Source organism: Rhea pennata, chromosome 2, assembly GCF_028389875.1.
Source record: "Rhea pennata isolate bPtePen1 chromosome 2, bPtePen1.pri, whole genome shotgun sequence".
Lineage (NCBI taxonomy): Eukaryota > Metazoa > Chordata > Aves > Rheiformes > Rheidae > Rhea > Rhea pennata.
The window spans coordinates 101,634,310-101,645,889 of record NC_084664.1 but is presented as its reverse complement, the minus strand read 5'-3'; the positions used below and the strand labels follow the sequence as shown (position 1 = coordinate 101,645,889).

Here is an 11,580-nt window from a genome sequence, read left to right as displayed (position 1 = left end):
AGCGGCGCGCCCCCGAGCACCCCGCGGTACCCGGATGTAGCCGGGTGGGGCGGAGAGGACGCTCCCCCGCGTGTATGCGCGCCCACGAAGCCTCTCCCCAACGCCGCTTCGTGCGCATGCGCAGGAGCCCCACCACCCCCGCCCCTTGCGACCTCTTTCACGCTGCCGTTCCTCCCTCCCCCTTCCCCCCCCCCCCCGCCCTCGGCCGCGTTCGTGAGGCGAGCGCAGTGCGCCTGCGCTGCTTGGCCCTGCTGTGTGCCCCCCCCCCCCCCGGCCGGCCTATGTGCGCCTGCGCCAGCCGCCGCCTCGCGGAGCGCCGTGGAGCTGCGCCGCGCCGCTCGCGGTCTGTGTGTAGGGCCGGGTTCGCTCGTTGCTCCCCGCCCCCTCGCTCCCCCTTTGCCAACCGCCTCCTCCGCCGGCGTTGCCAAGTGTGTGTGTGTGTGCGTGCGCTCGGGGGTGGGGGAGGGAGGGGGAGAGGGAGGGGGCAGCCATGCCGAGGGGGCGGCCTCCCAAACCCTGCCAGGCCGGCGCCGAGTCAGGTAACGAGCGCGGCCGGGCGAGCGCGATACGCGCCCTGCGGTGCGGCGGCAGCCGCTCTCCGCGAGCGAGGCCGGCGAGAAGCCTCCGCGGGCCGCGCATATAGTCCCCGGATATGGGGGAGGGAGGCCGGGTCTATTGTGTGAGTGTATAGGCGAGAGGGCGGAGGGGAGGGGAGCGAGCCTGGCCCGGCCCTGCGGAATGATACGGCGCGGGCGGCTCCGCGGCCCCACACGGCGCGGCGGCCCGCGGACGGGCGGCTGCCGCCGGAGGGGAGCGGCGCGGCGCGGCCTGCCCGGGGCCGCTCGCCGCCCTCGCTGGGAGCGGCGGCGGCCGTTGCGATGCGCCTTCCCCACGGCCGGGGGGAGCCGGGCGCGGCAGCTGCCGCCGCTCGCTCGCCTCCCCCGCGTGGGGCGGAGGAGAGGCGTTGGCGGCGCGAGCCGGCGGCCTGGCCTTCCTCTTCCTCCCCGCAGCCCCGGAGCCGGGGCGTGGGACCTGCGAGCACCGATCCCGGCGCCGAGCTGGCCGGCGAAGGGCCGGAGGAAGAGCCCGGCCGGGCTTGGGGCAGGCAGCTCCCTGCCTTCCGCTTCTCCTTTCCTTCCCCTCGCAGCCCTCCCCCAGGCAAAATTCATAGCAGCTTCGAGTGAATAATCACGAGCGAATGAAAATAAGATTCAACTTTCCTATCAAGTTACAGAGGAAGCCTTTTTTCCCTTTGAGGCTTTAAAAATAACCTTCGCAGTGATTTTCTTTGTGAACATATGCAGAAAGAAGAAGTAGCTTTCCCAAGCACATACTAGTCCAGTCTGTCTTCCACCCCCATAGGGCTTTTTTGTTGTTGTTCTTTGCATTTCAGTGTCACTGATGACTAGTGAATTATTTCAGAGCAGATTTGGTTTGATGGGCTTGTGGGGTTTTTTTGACAGTAATTTGTAGTTAGTGAGTTTTATGAATCTTTTTGTGTAGTTCATTCTTGCTGGTGTTACCAGGAATCTATTAGTAGTATGTGAATAAAGACCACAGACTGTAAAAACACGGTTTCGGGTAGATCTCCAACCATTTAAAATGACTTCTCTTTAAGCACGTGCATGTAGGAGTAAATTTTTTTTCCCAGCTAGAAGGGGGAGAGATTTCACAAAACATCCTTCAAATACTGTGGTTATTTCAGCTCTGAAAAGTCAACTAATTAATATTTGCAATATATGTTTAGAACGTCTGTATTTTTGAATGCTTGCAGATGATCTGTGACTCTTCAAGAGGAGTGTGTAGGTGAACCTTCTGGAATACTTTTTGCAGAATTGAAATGTGCTGGCATTCCAAAAAAAATAGCTGTACTATAACATGAGTGATAGGAAGTTGGGTAAAATGTTTCCTCCCATATGGAAAACCGTGAACCAGAAGCTCCAGCTAGAAGATTTTATTCTTTTGTTTTGTTGGAGGAATTGATCTTGACATTTTAATGCTATATGTAAGAATATAAAGAAGGACCCAGAGAACTTTGGCTACTATCAGTTTTGGAAGCTGAGTTTTTTTTTTTTTTTTTGTTTGTTTGTTTGTTTTTGGAGGAGGGTTTCTTTTTAACTGAAATGTTTACTTCATTCACTAACTAGCATTTCTTGTGAGGCTAGTGTTTGATATGCATATGTTAAGTGCTTGTAACAATGGCATTATATATGAATAAGAGAAAGATCAAGACTAGGATACAAGCTGTCCAAGTGCCTAGTAGATGTAGCCATTTTGGCTTTGCTTGGACCTTGATCTTAGACCCTTCTGGCTGAAGGGAATTGTTGTGAGTTGATGTTTAGTTCTTACATATTTTGCATTTTTCATGTATTTAACTTTTTTTTTTTTTTTTTTTTTTAAGCACAAATTTGCTGATTTATTAATCAAGTTATTTCGTTGAGGGAATTTGATTCCAGATAGCAGTCCAGAATTACAGGGTCTGTGACTGCTACACAGGAGATTCAGAGACTTCTGTGGTCTTTAGTTGTAAGTTCTCCATCCCACATGGTAAATATTGTGTGTTTTGGAGTCTTTGGTTGTGGAAAGTTGAGCAGCTTGGGGAAATGGCAAAGTCTGCAATTGTCAAGATTCACATTCTTGGCCCCAGTCGCACGTGACTAGAAGAAAGTTGTGAATGAAGAAGCTTTTGTTGAACTTGACAACTTGAATTTGAGGCAGTTGTGTTTCCAGGATGTTTAGCTCTTTGCCCCATTCAGTGCAGGCTGACAGACTGGAAGACTGATCATGGGGTTTTGATGCTGCTTGTTTTCTTCACTGACTATTTAGCAATGGTCCTGTTGGTTTTGTATCTCATTTTGTACAGAAAGGCAGCAGGTCCTTGGCTCTTGCTTTTTTGAAAAATTCAGGATGTAACCTTGAATATGTATGAAGCAAGAAAATTGCATTAGAAGAAGTGCTACTCCATGGATATGTAGATTTTTTTTAAAAAAGAAAATACAAGCAGTTGTTAACACGTAATTGGTATTAGTATGTTAAAAATATGTTAGAACAGATTCTCCTGACATAGCCTATAACTTGGAAAAAAAAAAGCTACAAAAGAATTACTCATGTGTGTGGCCTCAGAGTTTCTAGTGGCTGCTGTACTTACAAATAACCATCATGACAGTATTTGAACCGTCAGAAATGCAGGCTATGCAAATTTTCTGTAGTTGGTTGTGCACCATTGCTAAAATTCGTTTGAGAACCATTGGCTGAGGCAATTCTGTTTCTGTAGGAGCCTCTGTAAGACACTAGAGGGCGATTTCCACTCTTACTGTGCACTTGAGGTAGCACAAAGAAAGCATTCAGGGAACGTGTATTGTATTCCATTTGTTTTGAATATGCTTTTTTTAATGTTCCTTTTTTTAATATACTTCAGATTTAAGATTATCTTAGTGGTAGTTTTTTGGATTATGATTCTCAAATGGTTATGTTTCCTTTCAATTTTACTTACTGGCTTTGTGTAAGATACTCATTGTATACTTTAAGACGTTAGCATGATAGAGGTACTTATTTTAATTATTTTGGGAGATTAGGAAGAGAGATACCTGAAACTTAGGTGAGGGGAGAATCTTAAAACACGCAAGAATTTTGGAAGATGCTAATATGATTTTTGCATTAAAAAACATTTTAAAAAATATGGTAGGTCTTATATTGTGAAGATGTTATTTTGTACATCTTACTTGTCCTTTTTATGTTTTAATTAGAATTTAGTAATAAACACTTACTATTAAACTGAAATTGAAATAAATACCAGATGTTAGATAGTAAAAGGAAAGGAAGTGATTGAAGACATTTGTGTAGATCAAAAATAATATATTGACTAATAAAATAACTGTGAGCACTCATCTTAGTGAACAAGGCTTTATATAAGTCTATGGGTGGTGATTTCTTGAAAACTTGATGCTTTATTCCTCTTCTTTCTGCTAAACTATGAGAGTTTCCGTCTTTCTGCAGTTCAGGTGTAGTTGTTTCTGTGAGTTCATAGTTAGTCTTCACTATTTCTGTCTTTATTTGTGGTGTGTGAGAAAGACTTTGAGGATCCTGTTACTGTGGTTGCACTCTCAGTATTTTTCTTCTCCTAAATTTTTCTTATCCATAATAAAAATCTTTTCTGTTTGTCCCATTTTGAATACCAGCAACATGAAATTAGCATTTTTTGACTTTCACTGCTGTCAGACGACTTCCACTTAGCACAAGAGGAAGTGGCTGGTTTTTTAGGACGTCTTTGACCAGCAAAGTGAAATATTTGCAAAATATACTGAACTGTTTTTTAAGCCTGGCGTGTATGACCTGTGTTTAAACCTAAAGATTGCTTTCACAGAGGCTTAAACTGAATTCCATGACAAGTGTATTTAAAATAGAGTACCTTCACAGGGCATGAATTTTAACAGAACTCTTCTGTTGAAGGATGGTAAATACACAAAGTTAAGAAATGTTTTTGTGTAATGTAGCACTAACCCAGCCTTCACGGAGCTGGCTATATTGTGTTTAGTATCAGCTAGTCCTCTGGCATCAGTGAAAGTAGGGCCTTACTGCTCTAGGGAGAAAAGTCAATTCTGAGGCTTCACTCTTCAATTTGGTATGATTGGCCAGTTCAAAATGTATTTTTTTTTCAGTTTATATCAATTCAGTAAAGACTTACGTAGGTTATTTTAGTAGTTGTACATTAAGGTCTTTATATATGAGCTGTGATTTATAGATGAAAGTAAAATAGTTGAGTGGTGTCGTAGATAAGAACAAAGGGATTGTGATACTGCATCTGTGATGTGGGTTTAATTTTGTGTGTAGGATAGCTATAGTTAATTCCAGTTTAAACCCTGCTAAGAGCTCAAATGTTTGCATTAGAAAAGAGAATCTTTAGGCTTTAGTAGTGATGCATTTGTTCTGTCATCTGTGTTCTACAGTAACTCCAGGATCCAAGTATGTGCGTGGGGCATATATTGTGTGCCTATGAAAAGTCATTAGATTATATTGGTGTTTTTAAGTTTCATATTAATTCTGTACTATACTTGGCATGTCTGGATCTTCTCTCCCATAATTTAAGTGGTTACATAACATGTTAAATTCTTGGTATGTGAAAACTTCAGTCCTTGTTCCATCCCTGCTCTGTATCTTTCTGCCAATTGCAAGTCCTCATTACTTTGTCCTCTATTAGAGTCATAACCTTCATGCTTCGTTCATTCCTATGCATTTAGTGTTTGCAAATATAAATATATTTCTGTTTGAGACCTCTCATGTTTCTTTCTTTAGAATTATTCTGCTGTAGCTGGGTTATGTTCTCTGTCAGGGAAAGGGAAGGACATCAAGCAAATTTAGTGTATTCTTAAATTCCTGCCAAAGATACAGGTAAGGGTCAGATAAGGGTCTGGGTCTCAAGCATGTGAGCCATTTAAATCTTATGAAAATAAACAGTTGAAAAGTGCATGCTGATTAACTTGGTGTATTCATATACAACTGTTGAAAAAGCTTAATACCTTATTTTGAATAATAGCAACATTTATCTGAATGTCAGATGAAGCCATTAGTTAAGGGTGTGTCCGTTTCAGTTATCTGATGCTCCTGAAGCAAATGTCTGTTCTGGTAGTACTCAAATCCCAGATAGTCTGCTGAGCAAAGAATAATAATTCCACTTCTTTTAATATTAGTAAATCTTAATTGATGTGCAGATTTGGTCCAGTGTATGGAATGTAAGTCTCTTTCCCACTTCCCTGTTATTGGGAATGATGAATCGCTATTGACTGTTCTTTTGTTTTTTCTGTGTTTTTTTTTTTTTTTTTTAGTGCTGAGATAGGTTTAAAATACTCTGAATTTTTATCAGTGAGAACAAAGCAAAACATTTGAATGATTAATTATTATTTGTGTTTCATGGTTTCTGATGTAATATGAGGAAACATCATAAGTATCAGCGTCTTTGTTTTGTTCTGTTGCTCTCTTTCCACTCGTAAGTTACCAAATAGATCCTCATGGTGTCCCTAGACTTGTCAGCTGCCATTTAGCTTCAGTGACAAATTCTTCATCCATGAATTCCTTGCGCTTGAATGGGTGTTTTATGCAGGGCGTCCTTTCAGTCTGATGCTACTAAGCTAATAGAGCTCTAATAAGACTGTGCTGCATTTACAGCTGGATGACTCCGTCTGTGCCTTGCACAGAGAGGATTGCATACTGCCATGAAGCATGGTGCTGCTTATGTAAGGGAAAAACGGTTAGAAGTGCAGGCCTATTGCTCTAATTTGTCTTCCTCCTTCCATGTTGCCATCAGTGGCTTGTGGCAGAGAACACCTCCTTGCTGACTCAAATCATGAGGTAGATTTTTCAGAAGGCTGTATTACAAAAATCTATAGCTCAGTTGACCCAAAGTTTGATTGCTAATACTGTTAGGCACAATAGATTTCAAGAGAACTTGAACATTATGACATTAAGAGTATTTGAATAAGTCTATATTTAAGTTGGAATTTTATTATCTTTGACATGTACTTGGCAGATTTGGTTTTGATACCTTTGGTGTCCTTTTTTTTCCTCTTACTGCACTTTGAACAAACTGCAAGACTACAGACAAAATGTTCCTCTGACAGTACATAATGAGTTAAGTGCTCCCATTTTAGTTTAATTGTATTGATACTTGACTGTCTCTCTCAAGTTGTGATCGAATAGGGCAAATGTTAAAATCATAAACCCCAGAAACCTCCCCCCCCCAAAAAAAGAAAGAGCTTTTGCAGTATTTCTTCATAGTTAATGAATGCAGTGTTTTAAACTTTGCAACTGTTCAGTGAGGTTTATTATTTGTAGTAGGGTGCAGACCTGAAAGAATAGCTTGTTTTTCAGGAGGTTTGTTAGTCTAACATTTACTTTGAGGTGTGTGCGTGTATGTTTTGTACATTTATAGACATCAGTAAATAGTTTCCCTCTGTTCTCTAAGAAAATGCAACATTTTGTATGTGTTTTGTGTTGAAGTTGTATGCTGAATAAATTAATATCTTTTCTAAATAAAGACATAACTTTTAATTCTGGATTGTTGACTTGAATGATGTTTCATTACTTCTGTTAACAGACAGTAGACTTGTGTTTTCATCAGGATAGAATATATCTAAAGATTGTTTAGTCTATGTACCCAGTCCGTATTTACATTTTTCTGGAAGCTTGTATACCAGATCAGCTATTTATGATAAGGTTGCTCATCTAATAAATAATGGTTTGAGATGATGTATTAGATTATTTATGTCAATATTTTAATTTTGTTCCCTTTGATGAAAAGGGAATGTTTAGATGTCACTGAGGTTTTCTGATTTTTCTTCTTCTTTCTTTTTAATGAACAGATTTAATTACTTCATTGAGAAGCATAGGATCTATATCGCATGACATAGTATTGTCTTCATGTGTTTGGATATTCAGAAATACTGGTGTTTAGGAGGGGTGTAGTATTTTGCAGTATTTAACTTGCTTCAGCTTATTTTGTGGTTCAAGCTGATGCACTTAAAAGCATTGTTTTTCTGAAGTAAGTAAAGAAAATCATACAACTAAGCTTCATTGCTGGATTTCCTAGAAATTTGGTAATGTAAGTTGTTACTTTGACCTACTGTGGCAGGTATTGGTATAAATAGTGTCTTTGATTATTAGTTCTAACAATAAAAGTATATATAAACAATGAAATAACAGTTTAATAAAATGATTCTAAGACTGATTCAATTCACACTTAATGAGATTGTGAAGCCTATCTGAAAAGTTTAAATGTATCTCAGTTGCTTGTTACTTATATTCTTGACAATGTCTTTTGGGTTCTTGTTGTTCCAATTCTAAATGCAACAATGCAACATGATGTTTATGTCCTTGTGGTTACTAATTTCTTGATTTCATCAGGGAGACTGTTGTGAATATTCTCCTTGTTACTGGAAGAATAAAGTAAAAAGTCAGTTCTTGCATATTATATAATAAGGAGCTTTGCAACCCTGAGAAATATCCTATATATGATAGGTAATAAAGGACCAACTTATATTTCAGCAAGTATATAAATGAGAAAAAGATCATAATTTCATCTTTCCTTTAACTAGTTCAAACAAAATATTAATGAAGAAGTGGTTCATATTTCAGATTTAATCTGCATTAGGTCTTAATACTGTCCTTTGAGTGAAATTGAAGAAATTGAACTCTTAAAGTTCTGTAGGTGCAAATTGGACCATTAGTACCAGCTGTATATTTTCAGCCTGAATATCTTCAATACTTTAGCCTTTGAAGATTCTGGAATCTAACCTAAATTTATTTGCTGTGCCTTAAAGCCTTGAGATTCAATTCAGCAATGTGAGAGCCTTCAGCCGAGCAACCCTCTCCTTCAAGCTGGAGTGTGCAGTTCAGTGCTGATCTCTAGGATCCTATCCTGACTCCCCAAACTTCTCTTTTTTGCTCATCAGGACACTATGAAAGATATAAATAAAAAAGCATAAGATTTGACTTTGCATAGAGTTACAAAGTGTGTGCTTTTTGTTGTTGTTGTTGAAAGAAGCATATATAAGATATAAGCAACTAGTTTTCTAAGCACATGCCCTCTGCCTCTTCTTGCTTGGAGCCTGAGTGCCTTTAGGAAGGCAGAAAGGCAGGCAGGGAGCTCGGGTTTACAATCATATGTGAACTAGTCTTGAGAAACTTCTGACACTGATACAACTACTAACTTGCTAAAGCTTAGGCTGTTTCTTCAGTCTTTCCTATGAAACAGTTTAAGATTATACTTTTGTTACACTTTTCTGTTTTGGTGGTGGTCGTTTTTCTACTATTTCCTTTTTATTTTTGAACAACGTGCTCCTTTCCATATATCTCCTTTGAAACATCACAAGGATTTTTCATTAATATATGATTCCTTTTAGGTCCTGTTTGAATTAAGTGAGAAAATTTACAGTCTATAGAGTAATCATTTTTTGGATGATATAGATACACATTTTAATGAAAATTCTATAGAAATTTTACTGACAAATAAGTAGGCACCTTGGTGATCTTATTTAAATGTTACTGAATGCTTTGTTTTTTCTGTGTTTAAAACTGTAGAGGAGAGATACTACCACCTTCAATTATCTCAATCACGCTTTTGCAAGCTCAGTTTCTTAGGTATCACTTTTGTATGTTGTCTGGTGTCTTTGATTTTGAGAGTGAATGTTTAAAGGTAGTAATCCCTCTGGTTTGTGAAGAAAATTTAAAGACCTTTTGAAGGTCATGAATTGTATCATTTTTCAGTTGTCAGTGTAGAGTGAGAGGTCAGGCCTTGATATTGTTGAACAGTTGGCCCTTTTTCCAGGGGAGAGGAAAGCAAGCTTCTTGCATTAAGTTTTCATATAGTCCAACTATTAGAGTAGATTTTTCTTTCACTTCATGTCATGCTCATATTTAAATAAACTGATTCTGTGCACTTTATTCTGCTCAGAATATTAGAGAAACACTTGAATGACTGTGTATTGTAATTAAAGATGTGCTTTTTAGCTTTTGAAGAATTGTAACTGTTTCAGGGAAGCAAAATATAGTGTCTGCATGTACCATGAATTTACAGCTGAGAATTCTGTAAAGGAATCAGTAGGTTTAAGTTTATACATGCTAAAGATTTGGGATGCCCAGGCACATGATTTCCTCTCTAACAGAAGGATGCGTAACTAAATTTTGCAAAGCAGAAGTTGATCAGGACTTGGATAATCCAGAAATGAGAAGTGTAAATCCTTACGAGATTGTTTTCAGTTTTGATTTCTTACCTCAAAAATCTTCTCCTGGAGTGTTTCCTGGAGCTTCCTCAACTACAAGCTTTTTAGTTTTATTATGAGAGTCTTTATGGAAGGCAAAAAGCTGATCAGGGCATAAACTGCTGCCCCTTTTAAGTGATGTTTTGAATGAGACTTTGCTTTAAGATAGATATAGTATTGAGATTTTTCCTGCTCGGTGTGATATGAATGTGAATCTCTTGGTTTCCTCAGAGGGAAAAGGAGAGCACTGTAAACTGTTAGATATGTTGCTGTTTCTTTTGCAAAATTCTTATGAATGTGGTCAGAAGTACTGATTTTTCTGATAAGAAATCATCACTCCTTGCATAGCTAGATAATAAAATCTGTGTTTTATTTCTTTTCTGTGTTGTTGATGCATTTTTTTTCTGTTATGGTGATGGTAAAAATTGAATTCTGTGCTTTTTTAATTTAGTGTCCTCAGTCTGAAGCATGAGCCAATGGATTTTTACTGTTACTTTTATAGAAGGTTCCAACTTGTTTATCGGAAGTTATATGACCATGTTTAGAGCAAGAAAACTGCATAGGGTTAGTTAGAGTCCATAAAAACCCTATTTTACCTTGAATGCATATATTCAGAGTTTGACTGGCAGTTGACTGTGTCCATTTCAGCTATTTGAACCACTGATCTTAGTTTTACAGCTGTAAAGGTAACTGATGAGGGTTTTACGTTGCCAGAAGTAGAGGAAAGAAAAGGTGTCTAAAATAGTCGTCTTAAGGCGGGGGGGAGGAGAGCGAAGAGAGAACCTGCATAGTTAGAACTACTATGTTGTATTAAAATGTTTTCTAGAAACATGTAATGTTCTTAAAAGTAATTGCTATGCTTAGAGTATTTGGCAGCATTTTATATTGTTGCAAACTGGATGAGATACTTAAAACTGAGAAATAAATGATTTTAAATTACTAGAAAAATGTGTTTTTTCATCTCCTTACCAACTGACTGTTACAAAGGTGGATGCATTCCTTAGATTGCAGGTCAGTGGAAGCAGATATGTACTTGTCTTTTATGCCGGAGATCTTCAAGACCCAGTGAAGTTAGAATCTTGTACACATCAAAGTCTTAAAAGAGTCAGAATAGTTTCTGCTTCAAAGAACTCTTGTTTTTACAATATATTATAAGTAAACAAAATTTTTAATAAAATGTTTTGATGCCTGTTTTGTAGATGGTGTTCTGACACTGAATATAGAGAATAACTTCCCCTACCAATTGCCCAACTTCCCTAAGTGTGAGATCTGTTTGCGGTCTTTTCCAAAAGAGACCCAGTTTCAGCGCCATATGAGGGATCATGAGCAGAATGACAAGGTATGAGTTCTAGTTGGTATAAGCTTAGAAAATACTGATGTATATTGATGCTATAATATATTGATAAGTAAAATTAATGCAAATATTTTAATATGGGAAATCATATTCAAGATTTTCTTTGATCGTGTCACTGATGATTGCCACTTTGGGACTTTAGAGTGTGGAGAGCAGCCATACTTCGGTAGAATTTAGTTAGAAACTTGTGTGCAGTAATCTTTAGTTCTAGTTTAACAGTTTCCTTTGATTTATAATGTTCAGGTAGATAAGAAAATGTATAGTTTCATTTTAAATGAATTTGTAAACTGATTCTGCATATTATCATTAAAAAGAAAATGATTAGCTGGACTCAGCTGATCTCTTAGAGTTAGTAAAGTCAAGATATATAGTCTAGTGTGTTTTTATTCAGTAGACTAATGTTATCACTTCAGTTGCTTACAAATCTAGTTTGGGAAAGAATGGAGAAAATACAGCTTTGTGATTAAGACTACT

General features: G+C 38.9%; 1 protein-coding gene across 1 annotated transcript in view; it reads left to right on the top strand.

Moving 5' to 3' along the window:
* The first annotated feature begins 472 nt into the window (after positions 1-472).
* The window catches only part of ZNF236 (zinc finger protein 236), an 87,490-nt gene continuing 76,382 nt past the window's right edge, over positions 473-11,580 (top strand). Inside the window, exons 1-2 of the mRNA XM_062568089.1 lie at positions 473-539; positions 10,952-11,091. Coding sequence (XP_062424073.1) covers positions 491-539; positions 10,952-11,091 — 189 coding nt within the window. The 5' untranslated portion in view covers positions 473-490. The remainder of the gene's footprint in view (positions 540-10,951; positions 11,092-11,580) is intronic.